General features: G+C 42.3%; 1 protein-coding gene across 1 annotated transcript; it reads right to left on the reverse strand.

The window, feature by feature from the left end:
• Positions 1 to 10702: 10702 nt before the first annotated feature.
• Positions 10703 to 11998, reverse strand: LOC124655744 (glycosyltransferase BC10-like). Its single transcript, XM_047194595.1, has one exon. The coding sequence runs from the start codon at positions 11996 to 11998 to the stop codon at positions 10703 to 10705; it is 1296 nt and encodes a 431-aa protein (XP_047050551.1).
• Between the last annotated feature and the right edge of the window lie 13122 nt (positions 11999 to 25120).

Raw genomic sequence — 25120 nt, forward strand, 5'->3', positions numbered from 1 at the left:
TCTCGGTGGAATGTCGTCTAATGTCTTGCAAGCATATGAATGAGTTCATAAGAGACCACATACCACGGTACGAGTAAAGAGTACTTGTCAGGAGACGAGGTTGAACAAGGTATAGAGTGATACCGAAGATCAAACCTCGGACAAGTAAAATATCGTGAGACAAAGGGAATTGGTAATGTTTGTGAATGGTTCATTCGATCACTAAAGTCATCGTTGAATATGTGGGAGCCATTATGGATCTCCGGATCCCGCTATTGGTTATTGGTCGGAGTGAGTACTCAACCATGTCCGCATAGTTCTCGAACCGTAGGGTGACACACTTAAAGTTGGATGTTGAAATGGTAGTTCTTGAATATGGAATGAAGTTGGAATATTTGTTCGGAGTCCCGGATGTGATCCCGGACATCACGAGGAGTTCGGAATGGTCCGGAGAATAAGATTCATATATAGGATGTCATTTTATGTGAATAAAATGTCGCGGAAGGTTCTATGGAAGGTTCTAGAAGGTTCTAGAAAAGTCCGGAAGAAACCACCAAGGAAGGTGGAGTCCACAAGGGACTCCACCTCCATGGCCGGCCAGCCCTAGTGGGGGTGGAGTCCCAAGTGGACTCCACCATAGGGGCCGGCCACCCCCACATGGGAGGTGGGAATCCCACCTTTGGGTGGGAGTCCTAGTTGGGCTAGGTTTGCCCCCTCCTATGGAAGGTTTTGGTTTCGGGTCTTATTCGAAGACTTGGACACCAACACTTGGGATCCACCTATATAATGAGGGGCCAAGGGAGGGGCCGGCCAACCCCTAAGACCATAGCTTGGCCGCCCCCTTGAGTGGCCGGCCACCCCCTCCCAAACCCTAGCTTTGCTCCTCCACTTCATATTGCCCGGTTTGCTTAGCGAAGCTCCGCCGAACTTCTACACCGCCACCGACACCACGCCGTCGTGCTGTCGGATTCAAGAGGAGCTACTACTTCCGCTGCCCGCTGGAACGGGGAGGTGGACGTCGTCTTCATCAACAACCGAACGTGTGACCGAGTACGGAGGTGCTACCCGTTCGTGGCGCCGGAACCGATCGTGATCAAGATCTTCTACGCGCTTTTGCAAGCGGCAAGTGAACGTCTACCGCAGCAACAAGAGCCTCATCTTGTAGGCTTTGGAATCTCTTCAAGGGTGAGACTCGATACCCCCTCGTTGCTACCAGTCTTCTAGATTGCATCTTGGCTTGGATTGCGTGTTCGCGGTAGAAAATTTTTGTTTTCTATGCAACGTTATCTTACGGTGGTATCGAGCCGTGTCTATGCATAGATGGTTGCACGAGTAGAACACAATGGTTTGTGGGCGTTGATGCTCTTGTTATCTTTAGTTGAGTACTTTGCATCTTTATGGCATAGTGGGATGAAGCGGCTCGGACTAACTTTACATGACCGCGTTCATGAGACTTGTTCCTCGTTCGACATGCAACTTGTATTGCATAAGAGGCTTTGCGGGTGTCTCGTCTCTCCTACTATAGTAAAGATTCAATTTACTCTTCTATTGACAACATTAGTATCAACGTTGTGGTTCATGTTCGTAGGTAGATTAGATCTATATCGAAAACCCTAAACCACGTAAAATATGCAAACCAAATTAGAGAGCGTCTAACTTGTTTTTGCAGGGTTTGGTGATGTGATATGGCCATAATGTGATGATGAATATGTATGAGATGATCATTATTGTATTGTGGCAACCGGCAGGAGCCTTATGGTTGTCTTTAAATTTCATGTTGAGTAGTATTTCAAAGTAGTTGTAATAGTTGCTACATGGAGGACAATCATGAAGACGGCGCCATTGACCTTGGTGCTTCGCCGACGATGATGGAGATCATGCCCGAAGATGATGGAGATCATATCCGTGCTTTGGAGATGAAGATCAAAGGCGCAAAGACAAAAGGGCCATATCATATCACATATGAACTGCATGTGATGTTAATCCTTTTATGCATCTTATTTTGCTTAGATCGCGACGGTAGCATTATAAGATGATCCCTCACTAAAATCTCAAGATAATAAAGTGTTCATCCTTAGTAGCACCGTTGCCAAGACTTGTCGTTTCGAAGCATCTCGTGATGATCGGGTGTGATAGAATCAACAAGTGCATACAACGGGTGCAAGCCAGCTTTGCACATGCGGATACTAAGGTGGCCTTGACGAGCCTAGCATGTACGGACATGGTCTCGGAACACGTGATACCGAAAGGTAGAGCATGAATCATATGATTGATATGATGAACACTTTGAGTGTTCGCCATTGAAATTACACCTTGTCTCGTGATGATCGGACTATGGTGTGGTGGATTTGGTTCGTGTGATCACTAAGACAATGCGAGGGATATTGTTTTGAGTGGGAGTTCACCTAGATTTTTAATTATATTGAATTAAAATTTGAACTCAATTTGTCATAAACTTAGTCTAAACTATTGCAAATATATGTTGTAGAGATGGCGTCCCCAATCAATTTTAACCGAGTTCTAGAGAAAGAAAAGCTTAAGAGCAACGGTAGCAACTTCACCGACCGGTTCCGTCATGTGAGGATCTTCCTCTCCGGCGGAAATCTGCAATATGTGCTTGATGCACCGCTAGGTGACCCTCCTGCGAAACCGAAACCGATGAAGTAAAAGCTGTTTACGAGACTCGGAAAACTCGGTACTCTCAAGTTCGGTGTGCCATCCTGTGCGATCTGGAATCCGATCTTCAAAAACGTTTTGAGCACCACGATCCTCATGAGTTGATGAAAGAGTTAAAGACTATTTTCGAGACTCATGCGGCCGTGGAATGCTATGAAGCATCGAAACATTTCTTCAAACTGTATGATGGAAGAAGGCAGCTCCATTAGTGAGCACATGCTCGCCATGACCGGGCATGCGAAGAAACTCAGTGACTTGGGAATAGTGATTCCTAACAGACTGGGGATTAATCGTGTCCTTCAATCACTGCCACCAAGTTACAAGAACTTTGTGATGAACTACAATATGCAGAACATGAACAAGGAGTTACCTGAACTCTTTGGCATGCTAAAAGCTCGCTGAGATTGAGATCAAGAAAGAGCACCAAGTGTTGATGGTCAACAAGACCACTAGTTTCAAGAAACAGGGCAAGTCTAAGGGAAAATTCAAGAAGGGTGGCAAGAAAGCTGCCACGCCTCCTATGAAACCTAAGAACGGCCCTAAGCCCGATGCTCGAGTGCTATTATCGCAAGGAGAAGGGACACCGGAAGCGTAATTGCTCCAAGTATCCGGCTGATCTGAAGAGCGGCCTTGTCAAGAAGAAGAAAGAAGGTATATCTGATATACATGTTATAGATGTTTATCTCACCGGTTCTCGTTCTAGTACCTGGGTATTTGATACTCGGTTCGGTTGCTCATATTTGTAACTCGAAACAGGAACTAAAGAATAAACGAAGACTACCGAAAGATGAAGTGACAATGCGCGTTGGAAATGGATCCAAAGTCGATGTGATCGCCGTCGGCACACTTCCTCTACATCTACCTTCGGGATTAGTTTTAAGCCTAAATAATTGTTATTTTGTACCCGCGTTGAGCATGAACATTATATCAGGATCTTGTTTAATGCAAGACGGTTATTCATTCAAGTCTGAGAATAATGGTTGTTCTATTTTTATGAATAATATCTTTTATGGTCAAGCACCACAAAAGAATGGCTTATTTCTGTTAGATCTCGATAGTAGTGATACGCATATACATAACATTGATGCTAAGCGAATTAAATTGAATGATAATTCTACTTATATGTGGCACTGTCGTCTTGGTCATATTGGAGTGAAGCGCATGAAGAAACTCCATACCGATGGATTACTTGAATCACTTGACTTTGAGTCACTTGATAGATGCGAAGCATGTCTAATGGGAAAAATGACTAAGACTCCATTTTCTCGGTATGATGGAGCGAGCTACCGACTTATTGGAAATCATACATACCGATGTGTGCGGACCAATGAGTGTAGCATCGCGAGGTGGTTATCGTTATGTTCTAACCTTCACAGATGATCGGAGTAGATATGGGTATATCTATTTCATGAAACATAAATCCGAAACTTTCGAGAAGTTTAAGGAATTTCAAAGTGAAGTAGAAAATCAACGTAACAAGAAGATAAAATTTCTACGATCTGATCGTGGAGGTGAATATCTGAGTTATGAGTTTGGCATGCATTTAAAGAAATGCGGAATACTTTCACAATTGACACCGCCGGGAACACCACAACGAAACGGTGTATCCGAACGTCGTAATCGAACTCTCTTAGATATGGTTCGTTCTATGATGTCTCTTACTGATTTGCCATTATCATTTTGGAGTTATGCATTAGAGACAGCCGCATTCACTTTAAATAGAGCACCATCAAAATCCGTGAGAAACGACACCGTATGAATTATGATTTAATAAGAAACCTAAGTCGTCGTTCCTGAAAGTTTGGGGTTGCGAAGCCTATGTAAAGAAGTTACAACCGGACAAGCTAGAACCCAAAGCGGAGAAATGCGTCTTCATAGGATACCCTAAGGAAACTATAGGGTATACTTTCTATCACAAATCCGAAGGCAAAATATTTGTTGCAAAGAACGGAACCTTTCTTGAGAAAGAATTTCTCACTAAAGAAGTGACTGGAAGAAAAGTAGAACTCGATGAGATTAATGAATCTATAACTCGTTGATCAGAGTAGCGCAAGCATCGGAAGTTGTACCAGTACCGCCTACACCGGCAACGAGAGGAAGCTAATGATAATGATCATGAAACTTCGAACGAGGAAACTATCGAACCTCGCAGATCGACAAGGGAACGTGCCACTCCCGATTGGTATGATCCTTGTCTAAATGTCATGATTGTGGATAACAATGATGAGGACCTCGCGACGTATGAAGAAGCAATGATGAGCCCGGATTCCAACAAATGGCAAGAAGCCATGAAATCCGAAATGGGATCCATGTATGATAACAAAGTATGGACTTTGGTAGACTTACCCGATAGCCGAAAGGCCGTCGAGAATAAATGGATCTTCAAGAGAAAAACAGATGCCGATGGTAATATTACTGTCTATAAAGCTCGACTTGTCGCAAAGGGTTTCCGACAAATTCAAGGAGTTGACTACGATGAGACTTTCTCACCTGTAGCGAAGCTAAAATCTGTGAGGATTTTGTTAGCAATAGCTGCATTTTTCGATTATGAGATTTGGCGATGGATGTCAAAACGGCGTTCCTTAATGGAGACATTGAGGAAGAGTTGTATATGGTACAACCCAAAGGTTTTGTCGATCCTAAAAATGCTGACAAAGTATGCAAACTTCAGCGTTCAATCTATGGACCGAAGCAAGCATCAAGAAGTTGGAACCGACGCTTTGATAAGGTGATCAAAGACTTTGGGTTTATACGAGTGTCATGGAGAGGCCTCGTATTTACAAGAAAGTGAGTGGGAGCTCGTAGCATTCCCGATATTATATGTAGATGACATATTATTAATTGGGAATGATATAGAACTATTAAGCAAGTGTAAAAGGTTATTTGAATAATAGTTTTTCAATGAAAGACCTTGGTGAAGCATCGTATATATTAGGCATCAAGATTTATAGAGATAGATCAAGACGCCTAATAGGGCTATCGCAGAGTACATATCCGGACAAGATTCTAAAGAAATTTAGAATGGACGAAAGTAAGAAAGGATTCTTACCTATGTTACTAGGCAAGGTCTTGAGTAAGACTCAAGGACCGGCTACGGCAGATGAAAGAGAAAGGATGAGTAATATCCCCTATGCCTCGGCGAGTAGGATCTATCATGTATGCCATGCTATGTACTAGACCGGATATAGCACATGCCGTTAGTTTGACTAGCGAGATATCAAAGTGATCCAGGAATGGAACACTCGGACAGCGGTCAAGAATATCCTGAAGTACTTGAAAAGAACTAAGGATATGTTTCTTTGTTATGGAGGTGACCAAGAGCTCGTTGTAAATGGTTACACCGATGCAAGTTGGAACACTGATCCTGATGACTCTAAGTCACAATCTGGGTACGTGTTTATATTGAATGGTGCTGCAGATAGTCGGGCAAGCTCGAGCGGTGCACGGTGGCGAAGTCTTCAACAGAATCGAGTACATAGCGGCTTCGGAGGCTTCATCGAAGCGGTATGGATGAAGAGGTTCATTGTAGAGCTCGGTGTGGTTCCTAGTGCATTGGACCCATTAATCATTTACTCGTGATAACATGGGTGCCATCGCCAATGCACAAGAGCCAAGGTCACACAAGAGGCTGAAGCATATCAAGCTGCGTTACCACTCGATTCGCGAGTACATCGAAGATGGAGAAGTAAAGATTTGCAAAGTACACACCGATCCGAATGTAGCGGATCCGTTGACTAAAGCTCTCCCTAGGGCAAAGCATGACCAACACCGTAATGCCATGGGTGTTAGGTATATTACAATGTAATCTAGATTATTGACTCTAGTGCAAGTGGGAGATCGAAGGAGATATGCCCTAGAGGCAATAATAAAAGTAGTTATTATTTATATCTCTATGTTTATGATAAATGTTTATATGTCATGCTATAATTGTATTAACCGAAACATTAGTACATGTGTGATATGTAGACAACAAGAAGTCCCTAGTATGCCTCTTAAACTAGCTTGTTGATTAATGGATGATTAGTTTCATAATCATGAACATTGGATGTTATTAATAACAAGGTTATATCATTATATGAATGATGTAATGGACACACCCAATTAAGCGTAGCATAAGATCTCGTCATTAAGTTATTTGCTATAAGCTTTCAATACATAGTTACCTAGTCCTTATGACCATGAGATCATGTAAATCACTTATACCGGAAAGGTACTTTGATTACACCAAACACCACTGCGTAAATGGGTGGTTATAAAGGTGGGATTAAGTATCCGGAAAGTATGAGTTGAGGCATATGGATCAACAAGTGGGATTTGTCCATCCCGATGACTGGATAGATATACTCGGGCCCTCTCGGTGGAATGTCGTCTAATGTCTTGCAAGCATATGAATGAGTTCATAAGAGACCACATACCACGGTACGAGTAAAGAGTACTTGTCGGAGACGAGGTTGAACAAGGTATAGAGTGATACCGAAGATCAAACCTCGGACAAGTAAAATATCGTGAGACAAAGGGAATTGGTAATGTTTGTGAATGGTTCATTCGATCACTAAAGTCATCGTTGAATATGTGGGAGCCATTATGGATCTCCAGATCCCGCTATTGGTTATTGGTCGGAGTGAGTACTCAACCATGTCCGCATAGTTCTCGAACCGTAGGGTGACACACTTAAAGTTGGATGTTGAAATGGTAGTTCTTGAATATGGAATGAAGTTGGAATATTTGTTCGGAGTCCCGGATGTGATCCCGGACATCACGAGGAGTTCCGGAATGGTCCGGAGAATAAGATTCATATATAGGATGTCATTTTATGTGAATAAAATGTCGCGGAAGGTTCTATGGAAGGTTCTAGAAGGTTCTAGAAAAGTCCGGAAGAAACCACCAAGGAAGGTGGAGTCCACAAGGGACTCCACCTCCATGGCCGGCCAGCCCTAGTGGGGGTGGAGTCCCAAGTGGACTCCACCATAGGGGGCCGGCCACCCCCACATGGGAGGTGGGAATCCCACCTTTGGGTGGGAGTCCTAGTTGGGCTAGGTTTGCCCCCTCCTATGGAAGGTTTTGGTTTCGGGTCTTATTCGAAGACTTGGACACCAACACTTGGGATCCACCTATATAATGAGGGGCCAAGGGAGGGGGCCGGCCAACCCCTAAGACCATAGCTTGGCCGCCCCCCTTGAGTGGCCGGCCACTCCCTCCCAAACCCTAGCTTTGCTCCTCCACTTCATATTGCCCGGTTTGCTTAGCGAAGCTCCGCCGAACTTCTACACCGCCACCGACACCACGCCGTCGTGCTGTCGGATTCAAGAGGAGCTACTACTTCCGCTGCCCGCTGGAACGGGGAGGTGGACGTCGTCTTCATCAACAACCGAACGTGTGACCGAGTACGGAGGTGCTACCCGTTCGTGGCGCCGGAACCGATCGTGATCAAGATCTTCTACGCGCTTTTGCAAGCGGCAAGTGAACGTCTACCGCAGCAACAAGAGCCTCATCTTGTAGGCTTTGGAATCTCTTCAAGGGTGAGACTCGATACCCCCTCGTTGCTACCGTCTTCTAGATTGCATCTTGGCTTGGATTGCGTGTTCGCGGTAGAAAATTTTTTGTTTTCTATGCAACGTTATCTTACAAATAGTTCCAGAGACGCCGCCGCCGCCAATCCCATCTCGGGGGATTCAGGAGATCACCTCCGGCACCCTGTCGGAGAGGGGAATCATCTCGCGGAGGACTCTACATCACCATGATCGCCTCCGGACTGATGTGTGAGTAGTTCATCCTTGGACTATGGGTCCATAGCAGTAGCTAGATGGTTGTCTTCTCCTCATTGTGCTATCATGTTAGATCTTGTGAGCTGCCTATCATGATCAAGATCATCTATTTGTAATGCTACATGTTGTGTTTGTTGGGATCCGATGAATATGGAATACTATGTAAAGTTGATTATCAATCTATCATATATGTGTTGTTTATGTTCTTGCATGCTCTCCGTTCCTAGTAGAGGCTCTGGCCAAGTTGATACTTGTGACTCCAAGAGGGAGTATTTATGCTCGATAGTGGGTTCATGCCTCCATTGAATGCGGGACGATGTGATGAAAGTTCTAAGGTTGTGGATGTGCTGTTGCCACTAGGGATAAAACATCAATGCTTTGTCTAAGGATATTTATGTTGATTACATTACGCACCATACTTAATGCAATTGTCTGTTGTTTGCAACTTAATACTGGAAGGGGTGCGGATGCTAACCTGAAGGTGGACTTTTTAGGCATAGATGCATGTTGGATAGCGGTCTATATATTTTGTCGTAATGCCCTGATTAAATCTCATAGTAGTCATCATGATATGTATGTGCATTGTTATGCCCTCTCTATTTGTCAATTGCCCAACTGTAATTTGTTCACCCAACATGCTATTTCTTATTGGAGAGACACCACTAGTGAACTGTGGACCCCGGTCCATTCTTTTACATCTGAAATACAATCTACCGCAAACTCGTTCTCTATCTGTTCTTCGCAAACAAGCATCATTTTCCACACCATACGTTTAATCATTTGTTTACAGCAAGCCGGTGAGATTGATAACCTCACTGTTACGTTGGGGCAAAGTATTTTGATTGTGTTGTGCAGGTTCCACGTTGGCACCGGAATCTCTGGTGTTACGCCGCACTACACTCCGTCACCAACAACCTTCACGTGGCCCTTGACTCCTACTGGTTCGATAACCTTGGTTTCTTACTGAGGGAAAACTTGTTGCTGTACGCATCACACCTTCCTCTTGGGGTTCCCAACGGACGTGTGTTTCACGCGCCATCAAGGTGAGGGGGGCACCGCCCCCCAGGTTTGAAAGATTCTCTGAAGAAAAAATTATTTTAGGAACTAAGATGGAAAAAACTGGTGTCTTTTGCCCCCAAACATTCTTCTTCCCCCCCCTCCCCCACACACACACATGGACGTTGGGCAAGCTCCGCCATTGTTGTCTAGTGAAGTCATCATAACAGAGGGGGGGCAACATCAATATTGGTATTCAAGTGTGTTGTTGTATCCAACACATACAATATTGTTGATGGAGATAGTTGTGCTTTAATTTGGTAGATTTGTTTATATAGACCGGTGATTTATGTTCTAGATCTATCAAAGAATTGAATAGAGGATTTTTGGACGAAGGGTCATTCTTTCTTTCATTTTCCGTGCCTTTTCTTTGAAATAGAAAGAAATAAAATTGATGTAGCTCACACAACGCTCCCAACTCCATATGTGCATGCATGGTTGCCTTTTGGCACGTGGCTGAGCTAGTGGTGCTTGTGTTTGACGAGTATGGTCTCTATGTCTGGCTATTCGTATTTTATGTGTTCATTCCTTTCAATATTTCTGCTTTCTTAGGAGTGGTGGTGGCGTTGAAAGCGATAAGCGACCAAAAATTATAACCAAACATGATAATGGAACATTAAATTATACAAAGAGTAGGCAGGAAACACTATCGGTTAATGAGATTCAACGAGCAATGCCTACAACCGAGGGCATATGATTATAAGCACTTTTCTTCATGTGCAAAATAAACATCGTACAATCAAGGATAAGACAGATGATCACATTAGATGTATCACGAAGGTCGCACCACAGCAGGTCCGGTCACCCCCTATCACATGCACCCGAACACTCTCCTCGCAATATCGTGTCTATCCTTCCAGTTTTTTTCTAGCATACATTGGTTGTCTCGCGGTGATTTTTTATAACATGCGCGGTTAAAAAGTGTTTGACTCCAACATCCAGTCCTCCATATAACTCCATATAACCCAAGTCCAATTATTCGACACGGTTCTAACAAAAAAAATATACTTATAACGTAAGAGAATCACTGGGGAACACACCATATTTCTTTCATTTCCACTTCTGCTCATAAAAATGAAACATGTACCTCTATGTTTACAAAACAAAAAAGGAACTAGCTACAATAGTACAATCTGACACCAAAAATACAAGTAGGTCTATATAGATAGATAGTCAAGAACTAGCAAGCACGCAATTAGTGATAGAGAGACCAACAAAAAAAAGGATTAGAAGTCGAGTAGCGTGGTGGTGAGGTTGATGAGCGTGCCGAGGGCGCTAGGCGCAAACTTTCTGGCGAAGAGGTAGCACACGTTTGTTGGCTTCCCGTTGTAGTCGCACAGCGTGCCGTTGTTCCGTATGGCCTGGATGAACTCCGTGGTGACGCTGCCCTTGCCGTAGCGGGCCGGGTGAGGGCCGCCCCTGGACCAGTCGACCCAGGTGATGGTCCGGTTGGCGTTCCTGGCCCCGTGCGTGAGGTGGAGGTACGTCGGGATGTAGTGCTCGTCGGGGTAGCACGACGGCGTGCAGTGCTGCCTGAAGACGGCGTGGTAGCGCTTGTCGGCGACGATGTCGAGCGCGAGGTCCCGGCTGAGCTCGAACCACTCGGACCCCTTGCGCCACTGGTCCTCCATGACGTCCGGCGCCATGCGCGGGTTGTAGCGGCCGGCGCACTGCGGCACGTCGATGTTGTACGACTCCACGAAGCTGTGCGCGGAGTTGACGAGGTACTCGTAGACGGTGGGGAAGTTGTAGACGGGCACGCAGCTCTCGGAGACGAGCACGAAGCGCTGGTTGGAGTGGTCGAGCAGCGCGTTGGCGAGCAGCCGCTTCTCGGCGTCGACGAGGGTGATGGAGCCCCACGACACCTCCTGGCTCGGGATCTGCCGCCCGTGGAACGGGGAGGAGGCGGAGACGTTGAGGACGTAGTTGGGCAGCGCGTGCACGTAGACGGAGTAGAGCCCGTTGTGGCCGCGGAAGAAGCGCTCCCAGAGGCGGGCGAACGGGAGCGGGCCGCGGGTGAGGAAGAGGAAGGCCACCTTGGGCACCCGCTGGTACGGGTACTCCTCCACCCGGGGCACCATCGACGCCCGCCAGAACAGCTCCTCGTCGGACATCGTGTGGCCCCACGGCGAGCCGGGGTGCACGAAGTCCATGAATGATGGCGGCGACGGCGATGAACCGCCCTGCGTCTCCTGTTGGGTCTGCTGCGTCTTTGAATTCGAATTCGAATTCGAATCGTCGCCGTCACCACCAACCTGCAGATGACGGTGGTGATCCGACGACGACGAGGACGAGGATGACGACGACGGCGTGTAGAAGTAGCAGCGCGAGATGTTGGCGCTGGCGGCGAACCCGATGAGGACGCCGGTGACGAGGACGAGGAGCACGGTGATGGCCTTGAGGAGCGCCGAGGACCACCAGCAGTCCTTGCGCGGCGTGAGCGGGGCGATCAGGCTCCCGACGGCGTCCGCGCCTGCTGATTCCTCGTCCCCGGCGCTGCCTCGCCGAGACTTGAGCTTCATCGGCTCGCGCGCCAGATCGCCAGGATCTCGATCCGAGTCTCCCGCCGATCACCGCCTGATCGATCGCCCTCCCCGGCCGGCAGCGATCAATTGATCAAGTTAGTGCATGCAGCCGTGATCGATCGATTGATCGATTTTGTGCATGCCAGAGCACTGATTAGTAGGTTGATCGATCCAGCGCCCGATTGATCACCGGCCGGCCTCCCTGCAGATCGAGCTAGCTCGCCTCAATCGATCGAATTCAATCTAGCTAGCTAGAATGCAGCTGCATGCAGATTGAGGTGGTCGTCCAAGGAGGTGTGTCTGTATTTTCGAGATGAAATCACAAGGGAATTTCCCGTGCATGCATGGATGAAAAAGGCCGCCTTCTCTTTTGCCATCCACTTCAACCTAGTGGTTTAGAAACATGACATGCAGTGTGCAATTATGCAATCTTTACCAACTGGTGCTCGCATGAATGTGAAATTATGCGGTGACTAAATTTAGACAGGAGAACCGTGGCAAAGAGAAGACATCTAGGACAATGCAGAGGACCACTCTTGGATGTGCATATAATTCTCCCTCTTCGTTATCTTTTTCTTCCAACTGAACAAAAATCGTGGACTCTTAGAAATATACTAAAATGAATACGTGCGACCTGAAAATATTGCATCAAATAACCATTGAAATATTGGGACCAAGTTTGTGGCTCATGTATGATTTTAGATTCTCACTAAATCTCAAATCCCAGATGTGTGGCAGCCCATACTGGTGGCAGCTCAAGACTCAAGAGTGTCAAGAGGTGGGATGCTAAAGTTTAGTTACACATGAAAAGTTGAGAGAAGTTAAACATCTTTGTAAGGAAGGGTGTTCCACCACTTGGTAAGTGAATGAGAAAATGAGTGGTACACTCGCTCCTCCTACTTCGTCGCTCTCACGACATGTAGGGTTTCCTGAGCCTAACACACCATAACCGAAATAGGGTTTTGCCACCTCCTACACAACTGCTGCTTCATCTGCAAATGGTTAGTACATGGGTCTTGCTCTTGTTTATCTGTTTAACATGTTTTGCAGACACATGTTTAGTTACTATATGTTTTTGTTCATCATGTTGTCGAATGTGTCTAGTATGTTCGAGGTACATGTGGTAGTACGTAGTTGTCGAATTTGGATCCAATTCGGGATTTTTCTTGGGAAGTGTCGGGAAGAAATTAGAATGGAATAATATAGATTCATACAGAGTAAACCGAAAACATATTTTAACACAGGGACTACAACCCACTTTTTTCTAGAAGGGTCTTGCTTGGAATGAAAGATAATTATTTCCTAATGCCCCCCCTAGGAGAAATGATTTACTACTGGATTTTCCTCAATTTATTCACTTTCTTCTTTTTCCGAACTTTATTTGAATCCACTAATGAAGGGAAGGGGGGACTACTTTGTTTTATGTAATGTTTTTATTCTAAAATTATTCATAAAAATATTGCCTAATTATCCAACAATAACTGGATCTCTTATGAAAATGGCAACTGGTTGTTACCCATTCAAAAACTAAAATTAAAAACATGGTCGTGGTGCCACTTATCGTGACCTCGGAGGGTAGTAGGGTTATCGGTGAGAAAAAACTTGGTTAGATGGTCTTGTGATGGTGATAGAAGATGAGTGTATTGGGTAGCAACCTACTAGGGCAGCTTTATGATGGGTTACAACATCCACACACACGAGTAGACGAAACAACGACACTAACCCTACCAAGCTCGGAGCTCCAGAGCCATCTTCTCCAACCGTGACCACAGTGACCAGTCTTTACGCTTCATCTCAGCAGGGTCTTCAACACGATATATGTAAGTCCACATAGAAAAGGAACAATGTAGTGAAGTATGAGGTATCATGCAAACCGATATTAACGTTAGTTATACAACTTTTTACTTATTTAAAACTCTTGTCATTTACAACATATATCATTTTTTTGTACAACATTAACCATATAACATTTATGCTAAATATTAAGTTTGATCTTTTTTTTAGTTTTCACATTATTTAAAATACGCTTGCATGAAATTGGAACATTATATTTTGCAATATAATATACAGTTTACTCCTAAAAATTAGTTTGACACATTTACCCTTTGGAAATATTCTTGATAAATTATTTTTCTTAATCATAGATTTTTTTTATTCATCCCTCGGTGATTCATTGTTGGTGCAGCCAGAAATCTGAAGTATCCTTTTGTGTTGCGATCTTTTTTATTTCCCTTAAAATATGTTCGAGCCACTATTTGGAACATATATAGTTCGTAACAAAAATCTTGGTTGAGGCTTATATGTTTATTATTTTTTTAGGCTTAGATGTATGTAACTAAGAATATTCTAGAGTTTACATGATCTGTACCTGCATGTGGTTCATAGTTGGTAGAGACCCAAGTGATCAAAATTTTGAACTAGAAATCCACAAAAAGAACTAGAAGTGGAATTTAGGTGGGATCCCACTTGAAACTTTAATAGTTCGCATGTCTTGCCTTATTTAGAGTCAACCAAGAGTTCCTGTTGAAGATTGTGCTCTAGAGACAAATAATAATGGATATTTATTATATGTTAAATGTTTATAATTAGTTTCTTGACAAGGCTATAATGGTATTAAGTGGAAACATTAATGCACGTGTGATATTGTAAACAAACAAAGAGCCCTAGTAAGCACAAAAGTGCATAACTAGTTCATTTTGGTCAATCGTTGATCGAGGTTTTCCCGATCATGGACACACATGTCATTGACAATGAGATCATATCGATTGGATGAATTATATGATGGACATACCCATAACATAAGTATTGTAACATGATCAAGTCACATCGAGTCCAATGTTACGATGCTTATTTAAGTGCATAGTGATATAATCCTTAGACCGTGAGATCATATCTAATCATTGTCTCTGAAGGTTACCTTAGCTACATCAACCGCCGTACCGTAACAGGATGACCATAAAGGTGTGGCTGGGTATACCAATCGGATGGTTGAGGCGTATGGATCAAGAGCGGAATTTGTTCATCCACGTGACGGAAAAATACATATGGGGCTCACTCGGTGAGATTAGATCCATGAAAGCTACGCAGCGTATGACTAGGTCATGGGGATGGAATCACACATGAACGAGTTAAAATTGCCTTGTCGGTAACGAGACCGAACTAGGTATTGAGATATCGTTGATCATGTCTCGGACGAGTGCCGGTATTGAATGTGAACAAACGGAATAAGACTCAATGAAATGGTTCAAACGATGATTGTATCTTCGTGTAATGCATAGAGATCACCATGGTTATCGAGACCCCCTAGTGATCGATTTGAACGGAGACATTGTCCCGGATCATGACTATGTTATTACCGAACCATAGGGTAACACACTTAAGGGTTCAACGAAACTCGATATAGTTTTGTATTCAATGTAGTTAAGAGATATATCCGGAAAGTTGTTCATAATAGTTCGGGAGGTGTCTCGGATTAATGGCTATTAAAGGATATGTTGATATGTTAATTAAATGAACTAATATATTGAAATATATTTAGTTTAATAAAAATGTTTTTATTTAATTAAAAATGCCTACATACCTTTATTGGCCCCATATGGAAGGGGCCTATGAGGGAGAGGGGAGGGGTTGGCCGGCCGGGCCAAGTGGGCCGGCCTCCCACCTCCTCCTTTATTTTGTCCCACCTTTTCCCCCTATATAAAGACACCCATAGGGGAAAATTAAATACACAATTAAATACTAAACACACGGTACGCGGGAGCGCTGCTGGGATCCGGATCCAGAAGATCTACTTCCGCAACTTCACTGGATAAGAGCCGGGAGCGTCGTTGAGCACCGTACGTGTGCGAAACTACTAGCTAGGTGGTGCACCTGCTGCACTCAACGTCATGGGAGAGGACTTCTACACAACCCTAAGTTCAGCGACGCATGCTCGTCTACATCAACCATGTTCTAGCGGAACGTTAACCACTATCGATCTACGATGGTACGTTAGCGATATCATTTCCGTTACCGCATTACTACATGAATAGATCTTGGGCATATTAGGGTTTGCGTTTAGTTAGAAATTTTTTGTTTTTTGCTACGAACCCCTACAGTTCCGTTACTTAAATATCATGGTTAGAATCTTGCTCGAGAAACTGAATGATGTTTGCCGGCACATGGTTACTCTAGAAACAACTTGGATCAGATAGAGAAGCAAATTTATCAAGTTCATTTGCTACTCTATTTTCTTCTCTATTTACCTGAGAGATATTAAATGATAACATCCTTCTAACAACTCTTCCAATCGGCAATAAAATAGCTCGATGATGATTCTTGTGTTTCCAAAGTGTAACCATTTCCATGGAGTTGGTTTCCATAAGAGCTTGAGATATATTCATATTTTCTTCAAAAAAATTAGCTCATTTATATAGACAAGATTGTAAGCACAATAATTAGGAACAAAATCATGTCAACAACTACTTGTCACTACAATAAAATCATTATGGTATTTCGTTATTACTGTTGTAGCTCTATTTTTTCATATGCATTATATGCAGCATCAATGTTTAACTTACAACTTCCTTCCCGTGGCTGCTTCCCGTGAATTTGTTATGCAGCTTGATAGCTGAATATGAAGACTTTGTTTTTAAAATTAATACAAGCTCTACTGTAGTATCATGAGCCCATCTACATGTTTGAGATGATTTCATTAAAGAATCACCACGTATATAATCATTTCTGAGGATTTGTCATGTAAATATTCCATAGAGAATGTATCTACCTTAAACGGGATCACACATATGGATTTGTCATGTAAATCTTGAGCCCAAATAACCTAGTGTAGTTTATGAAGCTATATATTATAGAGCCGGAGGGGTAATAACTTGATCACAAGATCACACGGTTAATGCATGATGTATGGTGTCCTTTTCAACGCCATATTATACACATATGCTTTGATTTTAGATATGTTTTCTTTACATAATATCTCAAATTAGAATAAAAACCCTTTATAACATAGTATATTGGGCATCCTTCTCATATGGCCTGCGAGGAGATGGCCTAAATGTAGCATTTCAAATGGCCTAAACAAGCACAAGACCCCACTACCCATTAGGGTTATGACTGAAGGTTATTTTAAATTTTGCACATGAGGGAAGAGAGATGATAAAACTCTCATCCAACCACCACTAGGTGGAGTGAAGACAATCCCATGTTAAGCTCCATCTAATAAAATGGAAGATAAGCAAGAGATAAGGGAAGGAGAAAAGGTTGAAAGAAGATGTTAAAATCAAGCACCGGGCACTGCCCACAAGGTTGTGAAGTCCAAATCCAATCCCTAGTTCTTCTTCCCAAAATCTTTTTGTTGGCATCCAAGGTCTACGTGTATCCCGATGCATGAATCATCTTGTGGTCTTTAGAGAAGAACAAGTTATATCCCATTTGAGAATAGCGGAGGAAGATTTGGGTGGCTTTGGCCCGTGGTTTTTTACTTTCAAGTCGAGAGATTTTCCATGTAAAAATATTAATGTCAATGTGTTTTAATTTTCTACAGCTACAATTGTTCTGAGAATCTCTCCCCTACCACGTCTCTGCCCGAGAGAGCTTCTGTCCATACCATAGAGGGTGTAGCCCAAGAGAGAGCTAAGTGTGTTGTTCCTTCATGTATGTTTGATGCATATGTTTCATTCTAACATGAGCAATGCACTGTGAGTTAGTATACATTGATGTTGAAGTTTACATTGATTCCTATGCGTATTTTTGGAAATTTAAGAGTGTGTTAATCTCGAGTTATTCACAACACACATCCACCGGGTGGGGCTGGTGTGGGGGTAGTTTCTTTCACGATTTATTTTCTTCAATGTTTGAGCAAATCTATATCTTTGTAGCGATAATAAAGAGATCTTGGACATGTAGGATGTTCTTATTGTACATATCCAGAAGTGATGTAGTGTTCAAGTTTTATAAAACACAAAGTAAAGAACATTTGTAACCATGATTATTCTTCCGGTATATTACCTTTGTTCCAAAATATAAGATTTTTTAGAAAACTAGTTTGACTTTATAAAAATACTTATATTTTGAAACAAGGCAGTAAACTTTTAATGGGCATGCCTTGCAATGTGCTATTTATTAGTGAGACGCTAAGTATCTAAAATTATGCGGTGATTACAATTAACAAAAGGAAAGAGACCTATGTATCTAGTACAGTGGAGAAATAACCACTCTTGGACATGGAAATCGTCGTGTCTCGTTGTTATCGTTCTTCCAACTTGTTAGAAGCTTACACCAATCAGAATACACTAACTGATTTCTTAATATGTGTTCTATATTAAAAATATTGTATCAAACATAGGAGACCATCTTGGTTCTCCAATGTCAGTTAGAAGGAGACAATAAATGGTGGTTCCCATTGCAAATGTGAAAACCAAAACATGCAAAGATGTTAAGGGATATTATGTTGGTGCCTCACAAAGTATGGTACTTTGTATGTGATTTGGTTGGCCATGATGGAACACTTAGATGAGAAGACACGATTTTGCCCAGGTTTGCCCCCACCCCACCTCATGTGCCGTGTGGTCATTAGATGTTAGGTTAGACAGAGATGTGACGTTAACATGAGGCGGTGATAGGATCATATGAGTAAACACATGATAGCTTTGGAAGCCACGGTTGTGTGACCAAACATTTCATACAAATACAATCTTATTGTAGTGCCACTAAGGTGTTAAGCGGCGCGGGATGCGGGCTGATATTTTGCCTAGCCTGCACTAATTTGGATTGATTATGTAACAACTTTTGCGGATCACAACTGAATTAAAAGGCTTGCTTTGACCTTTAGGAGTAGGTAACCCGTTCGCTATCCTTATTTCTATTTCTATTGCATTATATCTCATCATATCACATTGTGCTCTACGACTCACTTCAACAAAAGGAAGGAGTATACATAAGTTTAATAGCTTTACGTCCGTTATCCCAATCATGACTTCCTCATGGGAAAATAAAGGCCCTTCCCCCTTTAGAAGGTTGTGGGCGAGGAGGGATACGAACCTCCAACACCGTGGTTCATAGCCATGTGCTCTAATTCTCTGAGCTAAGCCCACCTGTCTTCACTAGATCTCTTTCTAGGGTACACCTCATTTCAGGTTAAGAAGATAGGAAAGTGCCTCTATATAAATACCATCACGTTGTGTCGAGTGAGAATGCATATTTTCTTCTTTTCCTAATGTTGCTGAAGCTGGAGGGGAGGTGAGTGGTGCGAACCAAAGGTTTGAGGAGGACGAGCTCCCAAAGCAACCGTGGATGCGAGCGTCGGTACATTTTCTTATGGAAAATGATTGAATGCCTCTGGGGGATCGCTCGACTTGCAACCCCCGGCTTCCGCAAGCGACGCGTGTCTCACGTATGGGCAAACCCAGGGAAGCCACGTGGGTGGATCCCACCCATCTTCCTTATCTTCTCTCTTTTCTGCTAACCACCGTGTACCTGTGGACGCCTGTGGACGAGTGATGACGCGTAAAGCACACGCCCGTTGGGAACCCCAAGTGGAAGGTGTGATGCGTACAGCAGCAAGTTTCCCTCAGTAAGAAACCAAGGTTTATCGAACTAGTAGGAGTCAAGGAACACGTGAAGGTTGTTGGTGGCGGAGTGTAGTGCGGCGCAACACCAGGGATTCCGGCGCCAACGTGGAACCTGCACAACACAATCAAAGTACTTTGCCCCAACGTAACAGTGAGGTTGTCAATCTCATCGGCTTGCTGAAAACAAAGGATTAGATGTATAGTGTGGAAGATGATGTTTGTTTGCGAAGAAAAGTAAAGAATAAGTATTGCAGTAGATTGTATTTCAGATGTAAAGAATGGACCGGGGTCCACAGTTCACTAGTGGTGTCTCTCCCATAAGAAATATCATGTTGGGTGAACAAATTACAGTTGGGCAATTGACAAATAAAGAAGGCATAACAATGCACATACATATATCATGATGAGTACTATGAGATTTAATCAGGGCATTACGACAAAGTGCATAGACCGCTATCCAGCATGCATCTATTCCTAAAAAGTCCATCTTCAGGTTATCATCCGAACCCCTTCCAGTATTAAGTTGCAAACAACAGACAATTGCATTAAGTATGGTGCATAATGTAATCAACACAAATATCCTTAGACAAAGAATTGATGTTTTATCCCTAGTGGCAACAAGACATCCACAACCTTAGAACTTTCCATCATTCGTCCCAGATTCAATGGAGGCATGAACCCACTATCGAGCATAAATACTCCCTCTTGGAGTCACAAGTATCAACTTGGCCAGAGCCTCTACTAGCAACGGAGAGCATGCAAGAACATAAACAACATATATGATAGATTGATAATCAACTTGACATAGTATTCAATATTCATTGGATCCCAACAAACACAACATGTAGCATTACAAATAGATGATCTTGATCATGATAGGCAGCTCACAAGATCGAACATGATAGCACAATGAGGAGAAGACAACCATCTAGCTACTGCTATGGACCCATAGTCCAGGGGTGAACTACTCACACATCGATCCGGAGGCGATCATGGTGATGAAGAGACCTCCGGGAGATGATTCCCCTCTCCGGCAAGGTGCCGGAGGCGATCTCTCGAATCCCCCGAGATGGGATTGGCGGCGGCGACGTCTCTGGAAGGTTTTCCGTATCGTGGCTCTCGGTACTGGGGTTTTCGCGACGAAGGCTTTAAGTAGGCGGAAGGGTAGAGTCGGGGGCGTCACGAGGGGGCCACACGCTAGGGCGGCGCGGGCCCCCCTTGGGGCGCGCGGCCCTAGTGTGGCGGCGCCTCCTCGCCCCACTTCGTGATCTTTTCGGTCTTCTGGAAGCTTCGTGGAAAAATAAGACCCTGGGCGTTGATTTCGTCCAATTCCGAGAATATTTCCTTTGTAGGATTTCTGAAACCAAAAACAGCAGAAAACAACAACTGGCTCTTCGGCATCTCGTCAATAGGTTAGTGCCGGAAAATGCATAACAATGACATATAATGTGTATAAAACATATGAGTATCATCATAAAAGTAGCATGTAATATAAGAAATTATGGATACGTTTGAGACGTATCAAGCATCTCCAAGCTTAGTTCATACTCGCCCTTGAGTAGGTAAACGATAACAAGGATAATTTCTGAAGTGACATGCTATCATAATCTTGATCAATACTATTGTAAAGCATATGAGATGAATGCAGCGATTCGAAGAAATGGTGAAGACAATGAGTAAACAACTGAATCATATAGCAAAGACTTTTCATGAATAGTACTTTCAAGACAAGCATCAATAAGACTTGCATAAGAGTTAACTCATAAAGCAATAAATTCTTAGTAGAAAGCTTTGAAACAACACAAAGGAAGATATAAGTTTCAGCAGTTGCTTTCAACTTCAACATGTATATCTCATGGATAATTGTCAACACAAAGTAATATAACAAGTGCAATAGGTAAACATGTAAGAATCAATGCACACAGTTGATACAAGTGTTTGCTTCTGAGATAGAGAGAATAGGTAAACTGACTCAACAATAAAGTAGAAGATTGGCCCTTCGTAGAGGGAAGCATGGATTACTATTTTTGTGCTAGAGCTTTTCATTTTAAAAACATAGAAACAATTTTGTCAACGGTAGTAATAAATCATATGTGTTATGTATAAGACATCCTATAAGTTGCAAGCCTCATGCATAGTATACCAATAGTGCTCGCACCTTATCCTAATTAGCTTGGATTAACATGGATTATCATTGCATAGCATATGTTTCAACCAAGTGTCACAAAGGGGTACCTCTATGCCGCTCGTACAAAGGTCTAAGGAGAAAGCTCGCATTGGATTTCTCGCTTTTTTGATTATTCTCAACTTAGACATCCATACCGGGACAACATAGACAACAGATAATGGACTCCTCTTTAATGTATAAGCATTCAACCACAGATAATATTCTCATAAGAGATCGAGGATTTAATTGTCCAAACTGAAACTTCCACCATGGATCACGGCTTTAGTTAGCGGCCCAATGTTCTTCTCTAACAATATGCATACTCAAACCATTTGATCATGAAAATCGCCCTTACTTCAGACAAGACGAACATGCATAGCAACTCACATGATATTCAACAAAGGTAAAATAGTTGATGGCGTCCCCAGAAACATGGTTACCGCTCAACAAGCAACTTATTAAGAAATAAGATACATAGCTGCATATTCTTCACCACAATAGTTTTTAAGGCTATTTTCCCATGAGCTATATATTGTAAAGACAAAAGATAGAATTTTAAAGGTAGCACTCAAGTAATGTACTTTGAAATGGCAGAGAAATACCATGTAGTAGGTAGGTATGGTGGACACAAATGGCATAGTTTTTGGCTCAAGGATTTGGATGCACGAGAAGAATTCCTCTCAATACAAGGCTAGGCTAGCAAGGTTGTTTGAAGCATACTCAAGTATAAAATGGTACAGAAAGCTCACATATGAACATATTGCAAGCATTATAATACTTTACATCATCTCCTTGTTGTTCAAACACCTTAACCAGAAAATATCTAGACTCTAGAGACCAATTATGCAAACCAAATTTTAACAAGCTCTATGTAGTTCTTCATTAATGGGTACAAGGTACATGATGCAAGAGCTTAAATATGATCTATATGAGCACAACAATTGCCAAGTATCAAATTATTCAAGACATTATACCATTTACCACATGCGGCATTTTCCGTTTCCAACCATATAACAATGAACGAAGCGAGTTTCAACCTTCGCCATGAACATTAAGAATAAAGCTAAGAACATATGTGTTCATACGAAACAGCGGAGCGTGTCTCTCTCCCAAACAAAGAATGCTAGGATCCGATTTTATTCAAACAAAAACAAAAATAAAAACAAACAGACGCTCCAAGTAAAGCACATAAGATGTGACGGAATAAAAATATAGTTTCACTAGAGGTGACCTGAAAAGTTGTCGATGAAGAAGGGATGCCTTGGGCATCCCCAAGATTAGATGCTTCAGTCTTCTTAAAATATGCAGGGATGAACCACGGGGGCCTCCCCAAGCTTAGACTTTTCACTCTTCTTGATCATATTGTATCATCTTCCTCTCTTGACCCTTGAAAACTTCCTCCACACCAAACTCAAAACAAACTTATTATAGGGTTAGTGCATAATTGAAAATTCATATATTCAGAGGTGACATAATCATTCTTAACACTTCTGGACATTGCACAAAGCTACTGAAAGATAACGGAACAAAGAAATCTATCAAACATAGCAAAACAGGCAATGCGAAATAAAAGGCAGAATCTGTCAAAACAGAACAGTCTGTAAAGACGAATTTTTCAGGGGCACTTAACTTGCTCAGATGAAAATGCTCAAATTGAATGAAAGTTGCGTACATATCTGAGGATCACGCACGTAAATTGGCAGATTTTTCTAAATTTTCTATAGCAGGGGCGGCTTAATTTCGTGATAGCAAGAAATCTGTTCCTGCGCAGTAATCCAAATCTAGTATTGACTTTACTATCAAAGACTTATTTGGCACAACAATGCAATAAAATAAAGATAATGAGAGGTTGCTACAGTAGTAACAACTTCCAAGACTCAACAAAACAGTAGCAAAATAAAAACATGGGTTATCTCCCAAGAAGTGCTTTCTTTATAGCCATTAAGATGGACTCAGTAAATTTAATGATGCACTCGCATAAGGATGAGAGTTGAAGCAAAGAGAGCATCAAAAAGCAAGTATGAAACAAATTTAAGCCTAACCCACTTCCTATAAAAAGGAATCTTGTAAATAAACAAGTCAATGAAGAACAAAGTGAATAGCATAGGAAGACAAAACAAGTGTAACTTCAAAAATTTCAGCATATAGAGAGGTGTTTTAGTAACATGAAAATTTCTACAACCATATTTTCCTCTCTCATAATAATTTCCAGTAGCATCATGAACAAACTCAACAATATAACTATGACATAAAGCATTCTTATCATGAGTCTCATGCATAAAATAATTACTACTCCCAACATAAGCATAGTCATTCTTATTAATTGTAGTGGGAGCAAATTCAATAAAGTAGCTATCATTATTATTCTCATCACCATAATCATCAAATGTAGGAGGCATAGTATAATCATAATAAACTTTATCCTCAATAGTAGGTGGCACCAAAATACCACTATCATCATAAATAGGAAGAAAAGTGTCATCAAAGTAAATTCTCTCCTCCATGCTTGGGGGACTAAAAATATCATGCTCATCAAAACCAGCTTCCCCAAGCTTAAATTATTCCATAGCATTAGCAATAATAGTGTTCAAAGAGTTCATGCTAATAACATTGCTACAACTATTTTGCAAACAAAGTTCCATGGGTTTTTTAATTTTCTCTTCAAACACCTCATGTCCTAACTCAAGATAAAACTATAAAGATCTCTAATATTTTTGTTGTTTTCCATTAAGCCTAACTAGTGAAATCACACAACTTAGTGTTCTCAGGAGTATTCATTTTAACAGTAGTAAAAAAAAAGAAAACTAAATAAAGTAAATGCAAGTAACTAATTTTTTTTGTGTTTTTAATATGGAGAACAAGACAGTAAATAAAGTAAAACTAGCAACTAATTTTTTTATATTTTTGATATAGAGAGCAAACAAAGCAGTAAATAAAATAAAGTAAAGCAAGACAAAAACAAAGTAAAGAGATTGGATGTGGGAGACTCCCCTTGCAGCGTGTCTTGATCTCCCCGGCAACGGCGCCAGAAATTTAGCTTGATGACGCGTAAAGCACACGCCCGTTGGGAACCCCAAGTGGAAGGTGTGATGCGTACAGCAGCAAGTTTCTCTCAGTAAGAAACCAAGGTTTATCGAACCAGTAGGAGTCAAGGAACACGTGAAGGTTGTTGGTGGCGGAGTGTAGTGCGGCGCAACACCAGGGATTCCGGCGCCAACGTGGAACCTGCACAACACAATCAAAGTACTTTGCCCCAACGTAACAGATGAGGTTGTCAATCTCACCGGCTTGCTGAAAACAAAGGATTAGATGTATAGTGTGGAAGATGATGTTTGTTTGCGAAGAACAAGTAAAGAATAAGTATTGCAGATAGATTGTATTTCAGAT

The sequence above is a fragment of the Lolium rigidum genome, chromosome 5 (assembly GCF_022539505.1).
Source record: "Lolium rigidum isolate FL_2022 chromosome 5, APGP_CSIRO_Lrig_0.1, whole genome shotgun sequence".
NCBI classification, from domain to species: Eukaryota; Viridiplantae; Streptophyta; class Magnoliopsida; order Poales; family Poaceae; genus Lolium; species Lolium rigidum.